This window comes from Hyperolius riggenbachi, chromosome 8 (assembly GCF_040937935.1).
Source record: "Hyperolius riggenbachi isolate aHypRig1 chromosome 8, aHypRig1.pri, whole genome shotgun sequence".
In the NCBI taxonomy this organism is placed as follows: domain Eukaryota; kingdom Metazoa; phylum Chordata; class Amphibia; order Anura; family Hyperoliidae; genus Hyperolius; species Hyperolius riggenbachi.
In genome coordinates this window covers 201,774,530-201,800,651 of record NC_090653.1, presented here as the reverse complement: position 1 = coordinate 201,800,651, position 26,122 = coordinate 201,774,530, and the positions used below count along the sequence as shown (strand labels likewise).

The 26,122-nt window shown below is 45.4% G+C and overlaps 1 protein-coding gene across 1 annotated transcript in view; it reads left to right on the top strand.

Annotated features, from left to right (window-relative positions):
- The first annotated feature begins 787 nt into the window (after window positions 1-787).
- The window catches only part of PAPPA (pappalysin 1), a 591,278-nt gene continuing 565,943 nt past the window's right edge, over window positions 788-26,122 (top strand). The window contains exon 1 of the mRNA XM_068248107.1: window positions 788-1,181. Within this exon, the coding sequence (XP_068104208.1) occupies window positions 788-1,181 (394 nt within the window). The remainder of the gene's footprint in view (window positions 1,182-26,122) is intronic.

Below are 26,122 nucleotides of genomic sequence, written 5' to 3'. Positions count from 1 at the left end.
AAAGTGTGCACAGAAGAGCATGAACATCGGTGAAGTAGCTTTTCCTCTTATCCGGGAGGAGGGAAAGACTACAGTACTACGAGGAATGTGTGCTGTGGACAGGGATGAACATGGAAAGTGGGGAAGCAACAGAAAAAGAGGGGATACTGCACGCTTACATTTCCAATACCTGAATGGATATGATGTGTAAAACATACCACGGGGAAGACGAGCAGACAGCAAATAGAAAAAAGTGATTCAGCCAAGTCATCAGCCTGCCCTGGATCTTGATTGATCAGGCATGATCCTTGCAGTTTAATAGGAATCATTCAGTGGGAAAAGGGAAGGTGGAGCACCCTTGGGTTGATTAGCATATTCTTGTTTACTCATCCTAGGAGGGGGCTTCTCTTTCATTTTGTAAGGGAGGAGAGAGGAGGGGGCTAGGGGACAGTATGGGCTTAAAACGTCTGTTATAAAGAAGGCAAAAATTGTTCGGCTAGAGCATCCTTTTAAGGGGGGTGGAAATAATTTAAAATTGTGAGACATTGGTTGGCGTGGACCTTTTTTTCTTTATGTTTCAATATAGGCATATTTTCCATGGAGTTGAAATAAAGGGAAATTGGTAAAAATAGTGGAGACCTCTGGCTGAATGAAGAGACCCAACAGATCAGAGCATCTTGTTGTATTCTAAGAAGATATCAGGAAGACCAGAGGACCAGGACAAAAGAGAGGTCAAAGGCCCAGGAGAATAGCCTAAAGCTGGCAGATCGGGAGAGCCTAGTGGGGAGCAGGGGGGGGACAGTTGGAGATGCTGCTCTGGAGTTTTGTGTTGCCTCTAGGGCTCCTATATGCAGCCTTGGCAAATGCCTCTCAGTGTGGGATGGATGAGCGCTCGCAACGAGCACGGAGGACAATGCGGAAAAGCCGCAGTTTGCGCAGCGTTCAGGAGGGCTCTTGCGCCACCAGTCTAGCCCGGGGTCGGCGGTCCATCAGCATCTTAGAACACCTGAGAGTGCATCACCAGAAACAGCGGAAGGCGAGTGAAGGTGCGCAATGGATGATCCCGGGGAAAGCTCTCTACTTCACTGGCCATAGGGACCAACTGCAAATGAAGGAGAGTATTGAGTTGCCAAGGGACACGTTTACCTTAGAAGTTTGGCTCAGAGCTGAGGGAGGGCAGAGGTCCCCAGCAGTTATCGCAGGTAAGTACTCTTGTAAACCATCTCTGCAAACAGTACACCTTTCTCAGAGTTGCACGCTACACGAGGGTGAGGGTACTGGCACAGCTCTTTAAATACTTTTAGTCGCTTTGTCTGATGATTAGCATTGAAAGTTTTGAGTAAGGATGAAAACCGTTTATTGGTTGATGTGAAAATGATGCCGAGAGAACAGAGGGGACACGAGGAAGTGCTCCATCCCATAGCCTGAAAATGTTAGGCACTGTTTTATGGAGCCCTTTATTAATGAAAAAAAAACCTCTACAGAAACCCAGATAAGTATCTAAATGCCTCAAAATGAGTGTGTGTGTGTGGGGGGGGGGGGGGGGGGGAGTGTAAGCTGCAGGTGCAGAAAGGTGTATGCATAACAGACTTTACTGGGAGGTACATGAATGAAACATTGCCAAGTCAGTGTTCTTAAAGGCAGTGGGCACAGGCAGAGGGGGAAGAAAATGACACATTGCCAACTTTCTAACACCAGAAATCCGAAAGACTTTTGCAATATTCGCAGGGAATGTCTGGAATGTGGAACTTTCGCAGTGGCTCTGCTCGGTCCCCATCTCACCAGCCTATGTGGTCATGCACTTTATTGCTTGCACCAGGCTAGCATTGTTTTTCTTGGCTGCTTCCAGGAAATGCAGGTGGATATAGCTGTAAAGCGGCTCTGCCAATGAAAGCCTGGCGATTGTAAATAGAGATTGGTAGCAGTCAGCCTCACACACAGCCTGCGTCACAATCAGGCACACGAGCCGGGATGCTGCGGTGCTGCTATCCGAAACTTTCAGCTGGTGCCTGCCGCGAACAAGTAGTTCAGGATCCTGATGAAAGGAGATCTGTTATGTGGGTAATTAGGAAAAGGAAAACAAGCTCACTGAAATCTTTGATGTGCGCTGCATTTCATGTGAAAGTCAAAGAATGTGCGTAGCCTACAGAGATGGGGCTGTTATTTTATTTACAATATAAACATACAGGCGTCCTGTGTACACTGGAAAACAAAGTCATTGGCGGGGGTGTTGCTTAAATATTGCAGTGCCACTAGGTGTTAGGGAATCCTAGACCCCCCAGATGGATAGTGCTTTTTTCCCCTCTCTGACGTTATTTGCATTGTTTGTTAGCCTTATTACTATGGTATGAATTTACACAATGCTTATATTTCCTGCAGCACTTCACGTATACTCACTGTCCCTCAAAGGAGCTCATTATGTAATGTCCCTGAAATAGTCACCTTCACTGTACCTACCAGTCTAGAGTGAATATGAGGAAAACCAAATAACCCACCACTATGTTTTTGAGATGTTTGGGAGGAAACCAGGGTGCCCAGAGGAAACCCTCACAAACACAAAGGAAACATACAAACTTCATTCAGATAGCATCCCTGGCTGATAATCAAAGCTCTAGTGTTCCAAGTTGAGACTGCTAGTCCTGTAGCCACTGTTATGATGTAACCTACTATGAATAGATTGTGATGATGATTGATGTTGAATAGTAGTTGTAGTAGTCATAGTAGTAGTAGTAGTTGTTAGCATAGCAGCAGTAGTCTTGTAAAGCAGTGTGATTATGATTCAGAAGTAATTAGTGGGTTTGTTCTTTAGAGCAACATAAGTAGTTGTACTGTCCACTGCAATTAGGCATGTTCCACAATTATTGCTGCTCGGACTGCAGCCAACTGAAATATGGTTGTCATGAGTTACTGCAACTTTCATTCTGCTTCTCACACTGTTTCCATGATAAATGCCATACATTATATAACTAGATGATAGTTGTAAGTGGAGAACTATCATGTGTTTCTAAGTAAACCTGCTTTCCTGATGAACAGAGAGTAGTGGATAGAGGGAAAGCACAAGGAGGGAAAGTGAATGAAAGAGGGTGATGGAGAGAAAAATAAGGCAGATCCAAGTGCAAAAATGGCAGAGAAAAACTTCACTAAGATACCTCTTTGCTCTTTTTCTCATCAGTTTTGTTTCCCTGCTGTTTTGGTATAGGGCTCCATTCACCGGAAACATTGAAACATTTTCATCGAGCTTTGTCTGTTACAAATATTTAGTAGCGAAAGTGACAAACCATGTAAATGAATCTGTTTTGTAACTGGAAGATGTAAAGGAATTTCAGGCTAATGCATGGTTGAGTATAAGTCTTGGCATTGTGAGGGAAATCAGGGTGGTGCCTGTGTGTGGGAGGGGAAGTTGTTGTAGTGCGGTGGGGGGGGGGGGGGGGGGGAGAAATCTTACCTCATAAAGGGGTATGTTCCACTATGATGACCTACTAGTAGACGTATACCCAGCTCTAACAGCCTGAATAAACATATGATTTTCTTCCAAGAGGCTCTCGTTTGGAGTCTATCTTGGCAGCAGTGAAGATTTACTATACTAACGTAAATAGACCATACATTTGGCTTTAGGGCATTATTTATACTATGGTTTGTTATGTTGTTCTCTGTTTGATCGTTCTGCTACTCATTATTTTAAACTCATTATGTGTACCGTAATTAACAGCTACCTACTCATTCCCTAGAAAATGTACAGTTTTGAAGCACACTTTCAATCAGTGTACAAACAGGCAATATTATATAGAATATTATAAGGAAACCTTCCTATTCTGAGCATACTGAAAAAGAGTATGTTAGACAGGTACTGGTGTGCAACTGTGTGCCATTCACAGAAGGAGCTGCTAATGGGCCAGAACAGTGGCATTTAGTTGAATGCTTGCCAGGATTGCCTAAGCTACAGGTCTCTCGCAAAGGGGATTCCTATTTTGCATGAAAATCCTCAAACTATTTTGGGCAGTAACAGATTAGGCAGACACGTCCATGTTGGTGAATGATGACAGTGAAGTACAACTGTACAGAGTTCACTGTGAGATCCAGTGGAACAGAATGGTCAGACTTCAGTACACATAACTGGATGGAAATCCCATTATACTCCCACTATAGCAGGTGTAAAATGTTATTGTTCCACGTGACAACTTGAGATGATCGAGATTTCCATACCGCCCGTTTTTTTGAGATAGGAAAGAGGGATACTTTAAGACACATGTATGCCACATCTCTAACCACACCCCCAGCACATCCCATTGTATGCATAACATAAAGAATTCAGAATCAAAAGATGTAGTTTTATCACTCAAACTAGACTGGTTCTTTCTATTATCAGTAGTTTTTCTTAATTTTAACATTTTGAAGTAAAAAGTATGTCAATTTAATTGATGGGAATAAAGTTTGGAGTCAGTTAAACACATTTTTTCCAGTAGAAAAATACATATATTAACACAGATCTGTACATCAATCTTGAAAGAGGGACAAATGAGGAAGAAAGAAGGACAGAGTGATTTGGTTCCCAAAGAAGGACTTTTTGAGTTTGATCTCATGGTAAATTGGGCCTTTCTCTTTTATAGAAGTTTCCTGTGAGAAAGGCCCAGTGATTTGTCATGTGGTCGCTTTCTCACCATACAAGCCTGGCCAAAAGTGGAGAGCAGTACAGCACCAAAATTTTGTTGGGAAGTATGGAATTGGCATCTGCTGAGTGAAACATTTGCTCCCAGGATGCACAGCAAGGCCCAGCAGCCAACGCAAAGATATTTCACCTCAGGCAGATATAAAAAGGGTGAAGGTAGGATTTATTTCACTCCATCTTGCATTTTCTGTGTGATAGCAGCTAGATAGATAGATAGGAAAATAAGTGTGTATGCTTAAAGGGACTCCGAGCTCAGCCAAAATATGAAAGTTGTACTCACCTGGGGCTTTCTCCAGCCCAGTGCTGGTCGGGAGGTCCCACGACGGCGTCCTGGCTCCTCTCCATGTCCCCGCTCCGGAATGACTGACCGGCCACAGCTCGGGCGACACTCGGCCAAGTGTCGGGCTGCTCCTGCCGCGTATGACGCGGCTGACGTCACTCGCCGGCCGCCTCGCGTCATCACAGCGGCCGGCGTGGCAGTACGGCGCATGCGCGCTTTAAACGCGCATGCGCAGTACTGCCACGCCGGCCGCCGGGATGACGCGAGGCGGCCGGCGAGTGACGCCAGCCACGTCATACGCGGAAGGAGCAGCCCGACACTCGGCCGAGTGTCGCCCGGGCTGCGGCTGGTCAGCCTTTCTGGAGCGGGGACATGGAGAGGAGCCAGGACGCCGTCGTGGGACCTCCCGACCAGCACTGGGCTGGAGATAGCCCCAGGTGAGTACAACTTTCATTTTTTGGCTGAGCTCGGAGTCCCTTTAAAGGACAATTTAAGCAAGGGATATGAAGGCTGCCATATTTATTTCCTTTTGAAGGGGTTCCCTGGTATGTTTAAAAAAGCTAAAACCAACACTTACCTGGGGCTTCTATCGGCCCCCTGCAGCTGCAATGTCCTGCGCTGTCCTCCTCCGATGCTCTGTTCCCCGCCGCCGGTAACCTGCTAATTATTCGTCTAACTAGACGAATAGAACTGCGGCTGCATGGCCATGGCCGTGCGCATGCTCGCTCCCGCGTGGGTCAATGGGAGCATACTGCACAGGCGCAGTACAAAGTTTTCTTATATTGCACCTGCGCAGTAAGCTCCAATGATGCGTGTGGGAGCACGGACGCAGCCACGGCCATGCAGCCACAGTTCTATTTGTCTAGTTAGACGAATAATTAGCAGGTTACCGGCGGCGGGGAACGGAGCATCGGAGGAGGACAGCGCAAGGACATTACAGCTGCAGGGGGCTGATAGAAGCCCCACGTAAATGTCAGTTTTAGCATTTTTAAACATACCAGAGAACCCCTTTAAGCAAGACCAGTTGCCCGGCTATCCTGCTGATCCTCTGCCTCTAATACTTTTAGCCATAGACCCTGAACAAGCATATACAGATCAGGTGTTTCTGACATTAATGTCAGATCTTACAAGATTAGCTGCATGCTTGTTTCTGGTGTTATTCATACTCTACAGCCAAATAGATCAGCAGGGCTGCCAGGCAACTGGTATTGTTTAAAAGGAAAATACATATGGCAGCCAGCCTCCATATACCTCTTGCTTCAGTTGTCCTTTAAGGGAGAGATAGCTTGTAGTTAGGCCTATTTACCAACTTACAATTGGGTGTATTGTGTGCAGAACTGTTATTTGTAGGATTTATTGTATGCTGATGTAGTTTGGTAGAAGTGAGTGTACGTTAAGGTGCGTACACATGCACTACTGCAATGAACGACGGGTCCGTCGGACCCTCCCGCATTCCAGCAACAGTAGTGCGTGTGTACAGTCTGTCAGGCAGACTGATAATGCTGTTTCTGAATGATCTGCTCAGCGGATCGTTCAGAAACAGCCTTATCAGTCCGCCGACAGCGCGTACACATGTGCTACTGTCGGCTGAACGTCCACCCAGCGGGAGGGTCCTGGGGACCCGTCGTTGCCGGCGGTAGTGCATGTGTACGCACCTTTACTTATCAATGTTTGCTACTTAAACTGTATTGCCAGCTACTGGGAAAACAGTCAACTATAGGATTTATTCAGTGCAGCTTTATAGGTTACATCTGTGTAGACAGCAAGGTGCGTGTAGTCTTCCTGAGCCATGCTTGTTTGTTGCCAGCTGTACTGCACCTTGTACTAAGAGAAGAACTGTTAGCTACATAAAGCATTCTTTCAGTGCTGCTGACTCAGTAGCTTTTATAAGACTGTGTGTAGAACTAGGTAGGTACTGCACTACTACTTAAGGATCAGATTGTCCCTTAACTAGCTGTATTGTACTAATTACATAGAGAATTACATAGAGAACTGTCATTCCTATAATTAATGTATGCTGCTTTAGTACTTATTTACTTACTGTACAATTCCAACCAAGCAGTTGAGTTATGCTGTGTCCACCATTGCCCTCCCTAATAAACATTTTCACATTTTCACTCAGGGTGACTGACTGTTACGCTGGCTGTTTTCTTTAGACCAGTGTTGATAAGACAGCCTTTGTGGGTGGATGTTGGTGCCTGCTAATGTTGATCTTCTAATGAACTAATAGAAAATACTGAAATTCTACTTTAAAGTTTACCCGAGGGGAACCCTACTCAAAAGTCATGTGCTTACTTAGGAAGAGGGAAGCCTCTGGATCCAGTGCCCCATTGCTGAGCATGAACCCTCTGAAGATTTCTGACAAGTACTTGTTGTAAAGAGGATCAGGGCCATGGTCCTCTTCAGACACAAGCACAGCCCTACTGCACCTGTGTGAGTATGGCCATGTCTGCATAGCAAGCCTGAGTCCCTCCTCGCATGCATGAGCATCTCTGGCTTACTGTGTTGGCATGGCTGTGCTCACGTGGGGGAGCATGGCCGTGCTTGTGCAAGAAGAGGTGCTCATTGTGCAGGACTGGAGCATCCCAGGCAGCAGTGGGGGACAGCATGGTAGATTACATATGTTCCTGGTGGTGGTCAGCTCTCAGCTGGATGAAGATAGAATGCGAGAGACAGCTTTCCCTGCGCTAGGCTGTAGGGAAATATAACAAATATATTACCCTACTGATAACCAAAATTGTCTCTTCAGGCACATAATTCAGGGTCTGATGCCAAAATTACAGTGATCTCAGGAGAAATTGTTGTAAAAAGGCAGAGTTCAGGTATACCTTATTATTTAGAGAGTTGTTTGTTTAACCACTTCTGGATCTTTGCTACGCATATCTACGGCTCTGTATACTTCACTTGCGGATCAGGGGCGTAGATATGCATATTGTTTACTTACCACTGCCATTCACGATTGCCGCACCGTTCCTGTTAGCCTTCATGGAAATCCCCTCCTTCCATGATCGGTGAATGGGAAACAACTGTGCCTGTGATGAATGAATGTGCCTGTGATGAATGAGAGCTTGCATCAGGGAGACTTCAGCATTTCATTCACAAAATAAAACCAAAACACTTAAAGAGAACCAGAGATGAAGCACCCTCTTGTACGTTACCTTATAAATCAGTGGGAACATGACAGCAAACACCTAATCTGCTCTTTGTTTCATTGTTCTCTGTTTAATCTGACTGTTATCACTTTTTTAATTCTCTCTGAAGAGTAGCAATATGGGGTCTCAAAACAACTCTCAAATGACCTGAAGACAACGATTGTTCACCATCATGGTTTAGGGGAAGGATACAGAAAGCTGTCTCAGAGATTTAAGCTGTCTGTTTCCACAGTTAGGAACATATTGAGGAAATGGAAGACCACAGGCTCAGTTCAAGTTAAGGCTCAAAGTGGCAGACCAAGAAAAATCTCGGATAAACAGAAGCGACGAATGGTAAGAACAGTCAGAGTCAACCCACAGACCAGCACCAAAGACCTACAACATCTTCTTGCTGCAGATGGAGTCACTGTGCATCGTCAAACCATTCGGCGCACTTTACACAAGGAGATGCTGTATATGAGAGTGATGCAGAGGAAGCCTTTTCGCCACCCACAGCACAAACAGAGCAGCTTGAGGTATGCTAAAGCACATTTGGACAAACCAGCTTAATTTTGGAATAAGGTGCGGTGGACTGATGAAACTAACATTTCGTTTTTTGGGCATAACAAGGGGTGTTATGCATGGAGGAAAAACAGCACAGCATTACAAGAAAAACACCTGCTACCTACAGTAAAATATGGTGGTAGTACCATCATGTTGTGGGGCTGTGTGACCAGTGCAGGGATTGGGAATCTTGTCAAAGTTGAGGACTCAGTATCAGCAGATTCTGGAGACCAATGTCCAGGAATCAGTGACAAAGCTGAAACTGCGCTGGGGCTGGATCTTTCAACAAGACAACGACCTTAAACACTGCTCAAAATCCACTAAGGCATTCATGCAGAAGAACAAGTACAATGTTTTGTAATGGCCATCTCAGTCCCCAGACATGAATATAATTGAAAATCTGTGGTGTGAGTTAAAATGAGTTAAAGAGAGCTGTCCATCCTCGGAAGCCATCAAACCTGAATGAACTAGAGTTGTTTTGTGAAGAGGAATGGTCTAAAATACCTTCAACCAGAATCAAGACTCTAATTGGAACCTACAGGAAACGTTCAGAGGCTGTAATTTCTGCAAAAGGAGGATCTACTAAATATTGATTTCATTTCTTTTTTGTGGTGCCCACAATAATGCACCTGCCTAATTTTGTTTAAACAATTATTGCACACTTTCTGAAAATGCAATAAACTTCATTTCACTTCTCAAATATCACTGTGTGTCTCCCCTATATGATATATTTAACTGACATTTCATATCTTAACAACCAACGATTCATACAGGAAAATCATGACAATTAACAAGGTTGCCCAAACTTTTGCATCCCACTGTATATATACATATACATACATATATATTTATATATTATATATATATATATATATATATATATATATATATATATATATATATATATATATACTGAGTATCTTACACAGCTGGCCACCTATAGGGATGGCCCGAACGGTTCGCACGTGAACTTATTCACGCGAACTTTGGTGGTTCGCATTCGCGGTGAACCGCAAACTATATGCCAGGCCCAGCACATTCAGTGATTACCTGTGTGTGTGACAGCTGCACATTTGTAATATTAATTACTGCATACCCACCTGTTCAGTGCACCTACCTACCTACGTGAGCGCACACAGTTTTATATACCACTAGTCGCTGCACCTGTTCACGGTACCTGTGTGTGTGAGACAGGTGCACATTTGTAATACCAATCACTGCATACCCACCTCTTCAGTGCACCTACCTACCTATGTGAGTGCACGCAGTGTCATTGCACCTGTTCACGGTACCTGTGTGTGTGACAGCTGCACATTTGTAATACCAATCACTGCATACCCACCTGTTCAGTGCACCTACCTACCTATGTGAGCGCACGCAGTGTTATATACCAGTCAGTCGCTGCACCTGTTCACGGTACCTGTGTGTGTGACAGCTGCACATTGTATTGATACCAGTCACTGCATACCTGTTCACTGTACCTGTGTTACTGCACATTGTATTAGTCAAGTCAGTGCATACCTTTAACTTCATCCCCACCAATATGGGCAAAACAGGCAGAGGCAGGCCACCCAGCAGGTCTGTTCGAGGTCGTGCTGTCGCACGCCCTGGACCAAGGCACAGTGTTCAGAAGGCCTGTGCCATCAACCCCCAAGATTGTCAGGATGTAGTTGACTATTTAACACAGAACACCTCATCTTCCTCAGCTTCCGTACGGAAGCGTGACATATCTTCCTCCTCCTGCTGTGAATCTGACACTCCACTTAACACTAAGTTGGCCGCCAGCACCAAAGTGCCATCACCCCAGGGCTCAGTGGTATGGAAATGTTTGTGTGTGTCTGCCTCAGATGAGAGCAATGCCATCTGTACTCTCTGCCACCAAAAATTGAGCCGTGGAAAGACCAAGACCCACGTAGGGAACTGCAATGGGATGACTACCTGAGGAAAAGCAGCACACAAAAGCAAAGCCACACACCGCAGTGGAAGATACCAGGCCACAATTATTTCTCAATAAAGGTGATACCCAAACTGTAACGCGATGTTGAAAGGCAAGTGGTGTCATCTGTGGCACACAGCGTTGGGTCAAGGGTCCATCTGACCACGAGGTCTGCAAAGCACGGTCAGTCCTGCCTGAAGACTAAGTCAGTCCTCACACACAGCATCTCTGCCTGCCCCAAGACTAAGTCACTCCCCACACAGCATCTCTGTCTGCAGGCCGCTTGACTGCCTTCTCCGCCACCACCAAAAGGGTCCAGGACTCCAGGCGGATTCCTGAATTTTTAAGGCCGCTGCTAGCAGCAGCCGCTATAATAATTTTTCTGGTGCGTGTACATCCCTGCGCACGCAGTTTTATATACCACCAGTCGCTGCACCTGTTCACGGTACCTGTGTGTGTGACAGCTGCACATTTGTAATACCAATCACTGCATACCCACCTCTTCAGTGCACCTACCTACCTATGTGAGTGCACGCAGTGTCATTGCACCTGTTCACGGTACCTGTGTGTGTGACAGCTGCACATTTGTAATACCAATCACTGCATACCCACCTGTTCAGTGCACCTACCTACCTATGTGAGCGCACGCAGTGTTATATACCAGTCAGTCGCTGCACCTGTTCACGGTACCTGTGTGTGTGACAGCTGCACATTGTATTGATACCAGTCACTGCATACCTGTTCACTGCACCTGTGTGACTGTACATTGTATTAATCAAGTCAGTGCATACCTTTAACTTCATCCCCACCAATATGGGCAAAACAGGCAGAGGCAGGCCACCCGGCAGGTCTGTTCGAGGTCGTGCTGTCGCACGACCTGGACCAAGGCGCAGTGTTCAGAAGGCCCGTGCCATCAACCCCCAAGATTGTCAGGATGTAGTTGACTATTTAAAACAGAACACCTCATCTTCCTCAGCTTCCGTACGGAAGCGTGACATATCTTCCTCCTCCTGCTGTGATTCTGACACTCCACTTAACACTCAGTCGGCCGCCAGCACCAAAGTGCCATCACCCCAGGGCTCAGTGGTGTGGAAATGTTTGTGTGTGTCTGCCTCAGATGAGAGCAATGCCATCTGTACTCTCTGCCACCAAAAATTGAGCCGTGGAAAGACCAAGACCCGCGTAGGGAACTGCAATGGGATGACTACCTGAGGAAAAGCAGCACACAAAAGCAAAGCCACACACCGCAGTGGAAGATACCAGGCCACAATTATTTCTCAAAAAAGGTGATACCCAAACTGTACCGCAATGTTGAAAGGCAAGTGGTGTCATCTGTGGCACACAGCGTTGGGTCAAGGGTCCATCTGACCACGAGGTCTGCAAAGCACGGTCAGGCCTGCCTGAAGACTAAGTCAGTCCTCACACACAGCATCTCTGCCTGCACGCCATGTGACTGCCTGTCCCAAGACTAAGTCGCTCCGCACACAGCATCTCTGTCTGCAGGCCGCTTGACTGCCTTCTCCGCCACCACCAAAAGGGTCCAGGACTCCAGGCGGATTCCTGAATTTTTAAGGCCGCTGCTAGCAGTGGCCGCTATAGTAATTTTTCTGGTGCGTGTACATGCCTGCTTAATTTTTCTGGCTGCACAAAACAAAATGCATGTACATGTGTCAATTCCCCTTCATGATTGTTACCTTGCCGCAGTGAAGGGGCTTGCGTATCACAATGGAGCAATGACCGCCGGCTATATGAGTGTCTAGGGGGGGGGGGGGAGGTTCGCGAACCGAAAATCGGAGGTTAGAGCCATCTCTAGCCATCTATGGGTTGTCAACCTTGCAATGAGGGGGCCGGTTCAAGTGAACCTTTGAAGCTAAACATATACTGTATACTAAATTTATTTTCGCCCCCAAAATTGTTTATTTGCATGAGAAACTATTTGTCTGCACGATTAGAAAAACTTTGCAGCTCACAGAAAGTAGGTGGTGAATAGTTGTAAGTCTTTTTGCCTGCATAGAATTTTTATGTTCTTCCATTGAAGGTGTGGGTTTCCCTTGGACACCCTGATTTCCTCTCACATCCACAAATACATATTGGTTTGCTGTTTGGCTTTAATTAACTGCGGACTGTGGTAGGGATATAATTCACCAATTCATCCAATTCACCACCACATATTATATATCGAATCGACATACTGTGCTCTTGGGGCTCTAAATCTCTTTTCTCTTTCTAGTATTCTGAGAGGTGTATTGACACTGGACATATTACATTGTGCAATAATACTACATATGAACTCTCCACGTATACAATTGTATGATCATGTTCACATCTCTGCATTGTAATGTGTTACGTAATTGGATAATGTGTGCAAATATGTGCAAATTACATAGACATAGATTACTACTACCTACTTTAAGTGACAGCTAGGGGCGTAGCAACAGCCATAGCGGCCATAGCAGCTGCTATGGGGCCCTGGAGCATAGGGGGCCCGGGTGGTATTTCATGTTTTCACCATTAACTTTCTTGTGTTTCTCCACCGTCTGATATTTTCTCAGTGCCTATGAACTATGTGCAGTGTAAATTGCAAGAGAATGTAAATTGACCAATTAACTTATATCCATATGATAGGGGCAGGTGATATTGCTTAAAGAGAACCCGAGGTGAGATTTTATTATGCTAGTGGGGCACAGAGGCTGGTTGTGCACACTATCACCAGCCTCTGTTGCCCCATGGTGTGCCTCAAAGACCCCCCCCCCCGCTATACCCCCGCAGTGCTGGCGACAATGTTTACCTAAGCGCTGTCTGTCAACGCCGCTCCCCCGCCTCCTTCTTATCGGCGCTACCCGCCTGTGTCCCTTCCCTCCCGCTGATTGGAGGAAAGTGACGCGGTGGGTAGCGCCGATACGGAGGAGGCGGGGGAGCAACGCTGACAGACAGCGCTTAGATAAACATTGTGCTGGCGACACGCTGCGTGTCGCCTGCAGTGCGGGGGTATAGCGGCATGCAGGGGGGTCTTTGAGGCACACCATGGGGCAACAGAGGCTGGTGTTACTGTGCACAACCAGCCTCTGTGCCCCACTAGCATAATATAATCCCACCTCGGGTTCTCTTTAAAGCAGACCCAAACCAAAAAAATGTTAATTCAAAATATTTAGTTGCACCACTCTGACACATACAAAGATAAATAAACACTCCTTCAAGCCTAAGAGCATTTCAGTGCATGCTTTTCACCCTTCTCTTTTCATAACTATATACAGGAGGCAGCCATTACTTCTGAGCTTATTAGGAGGTTTTAGATCATAAAATGTAGAGAAAGCCCAATATAGTGTAGTATGTTAAAACATAAACGAAGTAAGGCAAATCAGTGAGAAGAATTTACTCACAAACGTGAGTTACCACACAGGCAACCACTGTATAAGCAGGTGAGGAGATTAGACCTGTCCTCACTCAGGGCTAAGAAGTCGCTCTCTGTAGATGAGAATAAGGGGTAGATCACCCCTCCACCAGGGGTGGACACGATTTTGCAGTAGGAGAACAGAGGCGCCAGCAGAATAAAAGTGGATAAAACCTTTAAAATTTGCGAGGAGGAAGTGGTGGACTTACCTCCATAAAGCAGGCACAAAAGACTGTCTGAAAAGTAGCAATCACATTTATTTTACAGTACCCCAAAAGTGCAATGCATTTCACAGGCCGAGCCCGCTTCATCAGGCAATAAACGTGGGGACAGAACAGAATTTCGTCAATAGCAGGTGTAGCGCCTCAGTTTTAGATCATGGGTGTGTTTGTCATTAGCTACCCTCCCTCACAGGGGTGTCGTCTATGTGAAATCTCACACAAGCTGAGATCACCTTTCCTGTGATATCATTAGTAGCAACCTGTGTTTTGGTTTTTATCTCCTCCACAAGTCTGCCGGATTCTGTCCCGGCAATATGAAAGGAAGGAAGGGGGGGGGAGGGTCCTCCAATATATGTAAAATATTTTATATTTGTCATCATACAGCTGAAAAAAGGCTGCTATTTATTATTATAAGTTAGAAAATAGATTTTATTTCTGAAATCTTGTATTTTTAATTTGGGTCCACTTTAAGAGTACCTACATCTGAGGGTCCATGAAAGTTTTGCTATGGGGCCCCATGATCTCTAGCTATGCCACTGGTGACAGCAACATCGGAGAAAAGTAATTTATGGCTTATTTTAATCTGGAAGAAAAATACTTCTAATTGGTATGTGTTTACATGCGTTTTAACTTTTACATTTTTTTGCGATGGTGGGCCTTTAACAAATGAAATATCTAATCAACAAATGTACAGTATGCGGCCTACAAAAGAAAGGTTGTGGAGTTGGAGCTTAGATAGGTCTGTAAGGATGGTTGTTTGTGGAGTTTGGGGTCTATAAAGGTGGCTGTTGAGGAAATGGGGGGTCTAGAAAATGGCTGTTGGGGAAGATGGGAGATGGCATTTAAGGATGATGGCAGGAGGTAGTTGTTAAAAATGGCTGCAGAGTCTCAATGCTTGGATGTCAGAATAGATTTTATGGTTAGAGGAGTGTGAAGAGATATATAGGTCCTGTTGTCCATTGAGCATGTTTGGGGGTTGAAAGGGGAGTTGACATCTTCAATGAAATGTAATAGGATTCAAATTAGCTTCAGTAGCACTTTTTATTCTTTGAAAGTAAACTGAAATTTTCACACTGACTTTATTAGTGGGTTTACACGTATGCTGAGGACTTGTTTTTCACTGTGTCTGTGTATGTTTGTGTGCATGTGTGTGTTAAGGTTTTGCAGGAAATGTATTTATATGAGTGCTTTGCTTACAGTCATGTATTAACACTGCAACACATCCTCTTTGCTGCAAATTTGACAAACTGGTTGTCATTCTTGATAGCTGTTTAAATATTCACCTTGATTTCACTTCATTTTTCTAACTGCGTGTTTTGTAATGTTTCATTAGGAACGTTTTGTGTAATTTCCTCTAAAAACTCATCATTTACTTTTCCCTGGTGCTGTAAAAAGCAGCTATTCATATGGGTTAATTCTGGCCATCACTGCCACCAAACCATGGTTCATTTAATAGATTTATTTGGGCCTTGGAAGCCAAACTGCCCTGCCCAACCAGCTTGTCCCTTCAGAGCAGAAGATTGGCATTAAAACCAGGAGCCTTCCTTAGGCGAAACATTTGATGGGCATGTCTTTGAAAACTTGGCAGTTAAGACCACTTGGCAAATACTGTACAGGATCTTCTAAAAAAATTAGCATATTGTGATAAAGTTCATTATTTTCTGTAATGCACTGATAAACATTAAACTTTCATGTATTTTAAATTCAAATATGCACAACTGAAGTAGTTCAAACCTTTTATTGTTTTAATATTGATGATTTTGGCATACAGCTCATGAAAACCCAAATTTCCTATCTCAAAAAATTAGCATATTTCATCCGACCAATAAAAGAAAAGTGTTTTTAAAACAAAAAATAGTCAACCTTCAAATAATTATGTTCAATTATGTTATGCACTCAATACTTGGTCGGGAATCCTTTTGCAGAAATGACTGCTTCAATGCGGCGTGGCATGAAGGCAATCAGCCTGTGGCACTGCTCAGGTGTTATGGAGGCCCAGGATGCTTTAATAGCGGCCTTAAGCACATCCAGGGTGTTGGGTCTTCCGTCTCTCAACTTTCTCTTCACAATATCCCACAGATTCTCTATGGGGTTCAGGTCAGGGGAGTTGGCAGGCCAATTGAGCACAGTAATACCATGTTCAGTAAACCATTTACCAGTGGTTTTGGCACTGTGAGCAGGTGCCAGGTTGTGCTGAAAAATGAAATCTTCATCTCCATAAAGCTTTTCAACAGATGGAAGCATGAAGTGCTCCAAAATCTCCTGATAGCTAGCTGCATTGACCCTGCCCTTGATAAAACACAGTGGACCAACACCAGCAGCTGACATGGCACCCCAGACCATCACTGACTGTGGGTACTTGACACTGGACTTCAGGCATTTTGGCATTTCCCTCTCCCCAGTCTTCCTCCAGACTCTGGCACCTTGATTTCCGAATGACATGTAAAAGTTGCTTTCATCCGAAAAAAGTACTTTGGACCACTGAGCAACAGTCCAGTGCTGCTTCTCTGTAGCCCAGGTCAGGCGCTTCTGCTGCTGTTTCTGGTTCAAAAGTGGGTTCATGCTTCCATCTGCTGAAAAGCTTTATGGAGATGAAGATTTCATTTTTCAGTACGACCTGACACCTGCTCACAGTGCCAAAACCACTGGGTAAATGGTTTACTGACCATGGTATTACTGTGCTCAATTGGCCTGCCAACTCTCCTGACCTGAACCCCATAGAGAATCTGTGGGATATTGTGAAGAGAAAGTTGACAGACGCAAGACCCAACACTCTGGATGAGCTTAAGGCCGCTATTGAAGCATCCTGGGCCTCCATAACACCTGAGCAGTGCCACAGGCTGATTGCCTTCATGCCACGCCGCATTAAAGCAGTCATTTCTACAAAAGGATTCCCGACCAAGTATTGAGTGCATAACTGAACATAATTGTTTGAAGGTTGACTTTTTTTGTTTTAAAAACACTTTTCTTTTATTGGTCGGATGAAATATGCTAATTTTTTGAGATAGGAAATTTGGGTTTTCATGAGCTGTATGCCAAAATCATCAATATTAAAACAATAAAAGGCTTGAACTACTTCAGTTGTGTGTATTTGAATCTAAAATATATGAAAGTCTAATGTTTATCAGGACATTACAGAAAATAATAAACTTTATCACAATATGCTAATTTTTTGAGAAGATCTTGTATATTTCTTTTGTATTTCAAGCATGAAGCTACCCTTTTTAATTTTCTGTAGTTGTTCAGAAAATCATTGTGAGGTCCAACAGAAAAAAAGAACTTCAGCTTCATTATGGTTTTTTTTTTCATGCTCGCTTCTGCTTAATAGGGTCATTTTTAATACAAATATGACTCATAAGACTCAAAAGACACCACAGTGGTGCATGCTGTTTGCAATCTATAAAAACATGTCAGACTAAAATGTAAAATATGTGGATTGTGCTTATTATCTCTCTAACAACTTAGAATATGCAATCTGTCCCCTTTGCTACAGCAAGTATTTGCCAAAGCAATGCAAAAAAAAAAATTATATATATATAAAACAACAGTTACAAATCCCTCTTTTAACCTCTTGAAGACAATGGGCTTAAACCCACCTAAAGACCAGGCTATTTTTGTCAACAAAAAGGCGACTGCAGCTTTAAGGCCAAGCTGCAGGGGCACACAGTGTGGAGATATATTGGGGTGCTGATGCTGTTAAGGATAATACAGTAATATATTTTCATTTTCCCATTTTTATATCTGCTGTGGTATGTCAAAGGTGTAGAGATGCAGGCTAGATTCATTGACTGTTCCTGTATTTGTGTGGGTGGGTCACTAGACCTACATTTGCATCTAAAGAGGTCTTCAGTGAATACGACCAGTCACCTATCACACAGGACATCCTGCTGCAATGTGAAAGCCTTAATCAAATGTCACCTGTAACCTGGGGAGATTGGAAGTGAAGGAAGTCTTTTGTTTTGTGTGTGTGCTATAGTACCCTTTTCATGTATGTGGTTCTCTGGAAATCCCATTTATGTCTGAGAACTGAGACAGGAAAAAGCCGTAATCAAGTTTTCACCTGGAGTTGAAAGGCTCACTTCACAATCTTTGATGTATGGACTTTTACCTGGAAATGGAATATGTCTGAGATTTAATTAAAACCTAGTTCCTCCCCTCCCCAAGGAAGTTGCAGCCTACAGGCGTAGCTCAGAGTATAAAAAGCAGAGGCGGATGCCTAGTGACCATCTTCTCTCGGAGGTAGCGAATAGCTAGGGAGGATCGCGACTCCTGGTCGAAACGGCGTCCTCCCGTCAAACAACGTTCTAACCTAAGCTGGTAACGTTCTTTTTTTTCCCCGTTTATTTTTACGCAAATATCCGTGTGTGTTATCTTTGTAACCTCTTATTTTTGTAACTTTTATCTTGTAACATTTTTACTTTGTTTTTTGTAATCTTTTTGTATATATTAAGTTCTGCATTGTTCTATGTTTTTCTAGAATATTAAATTATTATTTAATAAGTTTGACTTCTGCCGTACTAAACTAACACTCATAGCCTAGAAGAGACTGAAGTGTAACCGTGTATAAGTTCATGCCTAATTGTACGCTTGAGCAACACTACCGTATGAAATTGTAATTGCATTGTGTGTGGGGGCGTTTGTCATACGTTGGCCTAAGCGCGCAGCTGACCCAACGTACGAACAACGCCAGTGCGAGTAGCGACAGCAGAGTGGCTAACAGTATCGTTCGGAACGACTGTTAGTGGGTCTTTGCTTCACGACAGTGTAAGATTGCAACTGTGTGTGTGTGTGGGTGCGTGGCGTTCCCATATTTGGCCTAAGCGCAAAGCTGTCCCAAATACGAAAACGCAGATTGCGTATTGAGCACTCAATAGCTGAGTGAACGTGTCTAGCAACGCTAGTGGTGGCAGTGGGAAGTGTTTGAGGGGTTCCAGCCTTGTTTGTAGCTTAAATAAGGCTGTTCCCCGCTTCATCTGGTCAAACCCGCAGTCGGGAACCGTATACGCAGGCGTGCCGCGGGCCGGTTCCTGACATAATTGGCTGGCAGTGGTGGCATCGTTTAGTACATTAGTACGCAGTTTAGCTTGCTATTCTGAGTACTAAAGGCTGGAAGCTTGCTAGAAGCAACTAGCCTACAGAAGTCTACTCAGTGCAGAATCTATATACTTTTTTTTTGGTTCAAAGATACACACTTGGTGTTTGCTTTCCCTCCCCCCTTTTTTTTTTCTTTTTCTTTTTTTTGCAACACGATGGCTCAGAAAGCATCCAGCTATGCAAGGCAAAACAAAGAGATACTACTCAACCTGTGCGAGCACAAAGGCATCGAGACGGTGAGCGGCCAGACTAAGGAGCAGTTAGTTCGTGCGCTCGAGGAGCATGATGAGGCAGAGCGAGCCCGTGCTTCAACGTCAGCGGATGCAGCTCACGACACGCCAGAGGAGGAATCGCTCCCGCCACAGAATGCGAGTGGAGACGATGTCCTGGACGATCCACCAAGCAGGGAGATGCCATCTCTGGAAGCTGATCTTCAGCTACTGAACTCGGCTTATCCTGATCTGCGCCTAAAGCTGATCCTACTGCACCGACAGGCAGAGGAGGGAAGAGCTGAACGGCGACGCCAGGCCGAGAGTGAAAGACGCCAGGCCGAGAGGGACAGACTCCAGGCCGAGAGGGAACAAGCTGCACAGCGACACCAGGCCGAGAGGGAAAGTGCTGAACGGCGACACCAGCTGGAGCTGGCTAAACTTCAGCAGCAGAACCGGTCTGCTGGACCCGCAGAACGCGAAGGTGAGCGAGTCCACAGAATCCCCCTGGATAAGTTCCCCGCTATGGACAAGGCCTCTGACATAGACACTTTCCTACAGGGGTTTGAAAGGACTTGTCGGCAGTATGGGGTGCCCCGTGAGCAGTGGGCAAGATCCCTCACACCAGGGCTGAGAGGCAAGGCCCTGGAGGCGTTTGTGAGTCTCCCCCAGGAGGAAGAAACAGACTTTGAGGCAATTAAGAAAGCCATCATTGCACGATACCACCTCACACCAGAGGTGTATCGAAAACGTTTCAGGACAGTGCAGCGAGGTCCTAATGACAGTTACCTGGATCACGCGTGCAACCTGCGCACTGCCTTCCAGCAGTGGGTAAAAGGACTGTCAGTCAAAACCTTGGATGCCCTGCAGGAGCTGATGATAAAAGACCAGTTCCTACACACCTGTCCTGTTGAGGTCCGGCTGTTTGTGCTGGATCGAGAACCAAAGACAGTGGATGAGACTGCGGAAATGGCCGATGCCTACACCGCCCATAGAGCACCTGAGTCCCGGAGGACTACTACGCCCAGCTGGAGAGGAGAACAGATTGCTAAACCTGTTTCACCCAGCACCCAGAGGAGGCAAGCACCGCTGTCTCCTGGATTCAAGCAACCTGACACTCGGAAATGCTTTGTATGTGACAGGGTGGGTCATATCAGCACGACTTGCCCAGAGAGGAAAAGGGAGGCCCCAAAATCCAGTGAGGCCTCAAACCCCCGTGAAGTCCCAACTGCTCTGTGTGCTACCAGGAATGCCACTGGCTATGCAGAGAATCTGCAGCGTGTCACGGTTGGGGGTACAGTTGCCACTGGGCTGAGAGACACTGGAGCAGAAGTGACTCTCATCCATCCCCAGCTTGTGAACCCGGAGCAGTACATACCTGGGAAAATGATTGCTGTCAGAGGAATTGGGGGTGTCACCCCAGCCATACCCACCGCCTTGGTCCACCTGAATTGGGGGGCCGGCAGCGGATTGAAAGAAGTTGGGGTAACTGACAAAATCCCCACCAATGTTTTGCTGGGTACTGACCTGGGACGGTTAGTAGCCCGGTATGAGCCTAATCCAACCCCCGTGGAGCCTGCATCCCCAGCAGAAGTTCAGGACTCTTGCAAGGTACTGTTTGATAATGCTGTGCAAGGGGGGAATGCTGGCGAGGCCCCAGGGGCTATGGACTGTATGCTAGGAGCCAGCCCTAGTGATTCTCCAGTGCCTAGGCCTGGAGTGGGACATGTTGATACAAAGAATGCAGAAATTGATAATGTCATTTGTGACGCACGGACTATCGAGGCGATCGATGCAAGAACTGTTGATGCTACTTGTGAAGTGCTGAGTAGCAATGTGTGTAATGATACAGATAATGTGGATGTTGTATGTGATGTCCCAAATGACAATATATGTAGGGCTGATAATGCTGATGTCATATGTGTTGTGCTACATAATGCTGTGTGTCAGGTGGACACTCCGTCGGCTGCAGGAGTAACCAGCCGGGCTCGCTGGGCTGCAGCAGATGGATTGCCCACTGAAGGGGCAGACGGCACCAGGCCAGATCTTTCCCCTTCAGATGTTTTTAAGACCAAATGTGATGTGATTCATGATGTGTATAATGTGGGCACTCCCTCAGCTGCAGTGGTAACCCGCAGCGCTAGCGGGTCTACAGCAGAGGGACTGTCCACCGAAGTGGCAAATGTTGCTGGGTCAGCCACATCCAATTCGGAACCTGGCCCGGAGGGCCCAGGAGCCTCTCCGTCTGCAGCCTTCCTAGAATGTGTGACAGGCAGCCCTGAGCTCTCTGGGGCTGTTCGATTTGACAGCAGCCTGGAAGAGCTCAGGGGGCTAGCCAGCAGGTCACCAGCTGGGAGGGGCGGGCTGAGAGGGTTCTGGGAAGTTATTCCCTCGGAGCTGTCCAAAGTGGAGGAGGCAGCCCGGCAGAGAATCGTTCCCCAAAGGGACCGAGAGATAGCTCCTGCCACTATAGAGAAAGTGCGTGGAGCGACGGTTGGAACCCTCCCCCAGCTGCAGCACTGTCTCTATGGTCGGGAATTCACGGTCGTCACTGACCCGCATTCCCCTGGTTGGTTACGTCAGGTTGCCAAGGGCAACGACACATTGCAGCAACCTGACCTAGCTTTCCAGTCGTGTAGCTTGGAGCTAACTGACAGGTGGGGAACCCTCCTGAGGATGCTAAAGGGTTACCCCACCCGGCCAGGCCGTCAATGTAGGCTTTGGCAGGATGATTCTTTAGAATCACCTGCCAGCGCTATCCGGAAGGGGAGCAATCATGGGAATGCGGACGGGCTGTCCCGTCAAGCAGAACCAACAGTGTAGGTGCTGGCAGGATGATCTGGGAAGATCGTCTGCCTTGCACCAAGTTAACGGCGGAGGTGTGGAGATATATTGGGGTGCTGATGCTGTTAAGGATAATACAGTAATATATTTTCATTTTCCCATTTTTATATCTGCTGTGGTATGTCAAAGGTGTAGAGATGCAGGCTAGATTCATTGACTGTTCCTGTATTTGTGTGGGTGGGTCACTAGACCTACATTTGCATCTAAAGAGGTCTTCAGTGAATACGACCAGTCACCTATCACACAGGACATCCTGCTGCAATGTGAAAGCCTTAATCAATTGTCACCTGTAACCTGGGGAGATTGGAAGTGAAGGAAGTCTTTTGTTTTGTGTGTGTGCTATAGTACCCTTTTCATGTATGTGGATCTCTGGAAATCCCATTTATGTCTGAGAACTGAGACAGGAAAAAGCCGTAATCAAGTTTTCACCTGGAGTTGAAAGGCTCACTTCACAATCTTTGATGTATGGACTTTTACCTGGAAATGGAATATGTCTGAGATTTAATTAAAACCTAGTTCCTCCCCTCCCCAAGGAAGTTGCAGCCTACAGGCGTAGCTCAGAGTATAAAAAGCAGAGGCGGATGCCTAGTGACCATCTTCTCTCGGAGGTAGCGAATAGCTAGGGAGGATCGCGACTCCTGGTCGAAACGGCGTCCTCCCGTCAAACAACGTTCTAACCTAAGCTGGTAACGTTCTTTTTTTTCCCCGTTTATTTTTACGCAAATATCCGTGTGTGTTATCTTTGTAACCTCTTATTTTTGTAACTTTTATCTTGTAACATTTTTACTTTGTTTTTTGTAATCTTTTTGTATATATTAAGTTCTGCATTGTTCTATGTTTTTCTAGAATATTAAATTATTATTTAATAAGTTTGACTTCTGCCGTACTAAACTAACACTCATAGCCTAGAAGAGACTGAAGTGTAACCGTGTATAAGTTCATGCCTAATTGTACGCTTGAGCAACACTACCGTATGAAATTGTAATTGCATTGTGTGTGGGGGCGTTTTGTCATACGTTGGCCTAAGCGCGCAGCTGACCCAACGTACGAACAACGCCAGTGCGAGTAGCGACAGCAGAGTGGCTAACAGTATCGTTCGGAACGACTGTTAGTGGGTCTTTGCTTCACGACAGTGTAAGATTGCAACTGTGTGTGTGTGTGGGTGCGTGGCGTTCCCATATTTGGCCTAAGCGCAAAGCTGACCCAAATACGAAAACGCAGATTGCGTATTGAGCACTCAATAGCTGAGTGAACGTGTCTAGCAACGCTAGTGGTGGCAGTGGGAAGTGTTTGAGGGGTTCCAGCCTTGTTTGTAGCTTAAATAAGGCTGTTCCCCGCTTCATCTGGTCAAACCCGCAGTCGGGAACCGTATACGCAGGCGTGCCGCGGGCCGGTTCCTGACACACAGCACAACACACAAGTGATTTCCCCCCCTTTTCTCCCCACCAACAGCACTCTCTGTTTGTGGGGTCTGATCCCTCCCCCGTGGTTTTTTTTTGTTTGTTAATATTTTTCTTTTTTTTTTTTTACAATAAATATCACTATTTTTATTTTTCCTCTCTCCTCGCAGCCGGCCAATTAGGGCGATCGGCTGTCATAGGCTTCTGCCTATGAGAGCCAATCACTCTCTAGTGTCCCAGGCAGATCGCAGCGCTGTACAATGTAATTAGACAGCCGTTTTGCCGTTTAACAGTCTCCCGAGCGGCAATCGCAGACTGAAGGTGGAGCTCTGCTTGGCCCACTAACAGGAGATGCATGCGCAGCCTGCGCGCGCTCTCCTGCACTGCGATCCCCAAGGACCTTACGCCGATCGGCGTTAGGTGGTCCTGGGGCTGCCGGCGCGACCACCCCCGTCGGCGTGACGCAGTCGGCAAGCAACTAAAGGACCACTATCACGGAAAAAGTAGGCAGTTAAAATCAGACAGAACCGACAGGTTTTGGGCCAGTCCATCTTCTCATGGGGGATTCTCGGGGTTTTATTTGTTTTTAACAGCATTTTCAGAACAGCAGTTTAACTGCCAAAACAGTAAGCTACCATCCAGCCTCCCTACTCACTTACACAGTATTTTGTCAGTTAGACTTTGCAACTGCTGTTCAGGAAATGCTGTTGAAAGCCCTGAGAATCCCCCATGAGGAAATGGACTGGCTCTGTCAGATAACTGCCTACTTTTTTTTTGCGATAGTGGTCCTTTAAGCCAAATGAAAGGGGTTGTGTCCTAGACTCCCATCGTGCAACCCTTGCATGAAAACAACAGCATAAAATTCAGCTTTAAAGGACAACTATTGTGAACAATTGTAAAATGTGACATACGTACATACAGTATATAATGTACATTTTGACCAAAATAAAATACACTATCAACTACCAGTACTTTTTTTCCTATGTCGCTGTCACTTACAGAAGTTGGTAAAAATAATGTGACTTAATCTGGTAGAATGTACATCTTAATTGTATACCATTTACATCTTACAATTATTTGCCATCGTTGTCCAACAATAAGATCATAAGAAATATTGGAAATGTTTTGTAATTCATTTTGGAAAAAATGGATTGTAAAATATCAGTATTAAATGCCAATATTTTACTATCGCTAAACCTAAACCTATACTCACACTGAACCCTCCCACTACCGATGCCTACAGAGCCCCACCCCCACCCCCGGATCCTTACCTTATGGGTCATGGGGTGGTTCACACTTGAGCGCTTTTCAGCACTTTGCTGATCACCAGTGATCTGCAAAGTGATGCTGCTAATGTATCCCTATGGGATCCTTCTCACGGCAGCATTTGCGATTTGCATAAATCACAAACACGCTGTCTGCAGGGCTTTGGGGGCAATTGCGTTGTGATTCTCATTCTGTTGAACAGGAATAAAAACTCATCACAATCGTGATGCAAAATCGTGATTTGCGTTTGAAGTGTGAACCAGCCCGTAGTGATGGAGGAATTGCTGAATAGAGGTTTTCTCCAGCTAGTCCATGTTTTTGTGGAAACCACCAAGTTTAAAGAAAACCTAAACTGAAAATTAAAAGTAAAAATAAGCATACACAAGTCATACTTACCTCCCATGTAGTCTACTCCTCAGTGTCTTTCTCCTCTCCCGCGTCCTGTTTGTTCACTGTGATCAAGGGAATTTTCTGTCCTCCATTTTGAAAATGGCCATTACCCCATAACAGCTTTCTGATCAGCACACAGATAAACTGTAACATCGCCCACTTGAGCCATAGGGAAACATGGACATTACCTGGTACATCAGTTTTCCTCTCAGCTATAACTGACAGCAACTGATATTTTACGGACAGCAACTGATATATTTCAGATCTGACAAAATATTGTCAGAACTGGAAGGGATTGTTGTCAGAAGAAAATGGTGAGCTTCTGAGAGGAACTGATGGCAAGGTAAGTATGTAATGTTCATTTGGAGTTACCTCATGTGTTTATTTTAAATATTTTTACTCAGTACAGGTTCTCTTTAAGCAGAGGGCTACAACACATGTTCTGAAAATATTTTGATTCTGCAAGTGCATTTTGTAAGCATTTGTTTTATTGCTTAAGTACTAATTCAGGCTTTTTTTTAATACATATTTTGTGGACTATAGCATAATTTACAATGGGCTGGTGCTACTATGGAGCCAAACTTGGAGGTCCTCAAGGCTTCTTGGGGGCTCCACAAGTCTGGGACTGTGAAGGTCACAAGTTTACTGTCAGTACTGTATGAAAATATAAGGGACCCAACATTCATTTTTGTTTAGGGTCCCATTTTACCTAAAACCATCCCTGAATGGGAACATTCTGCGGGAATATCAG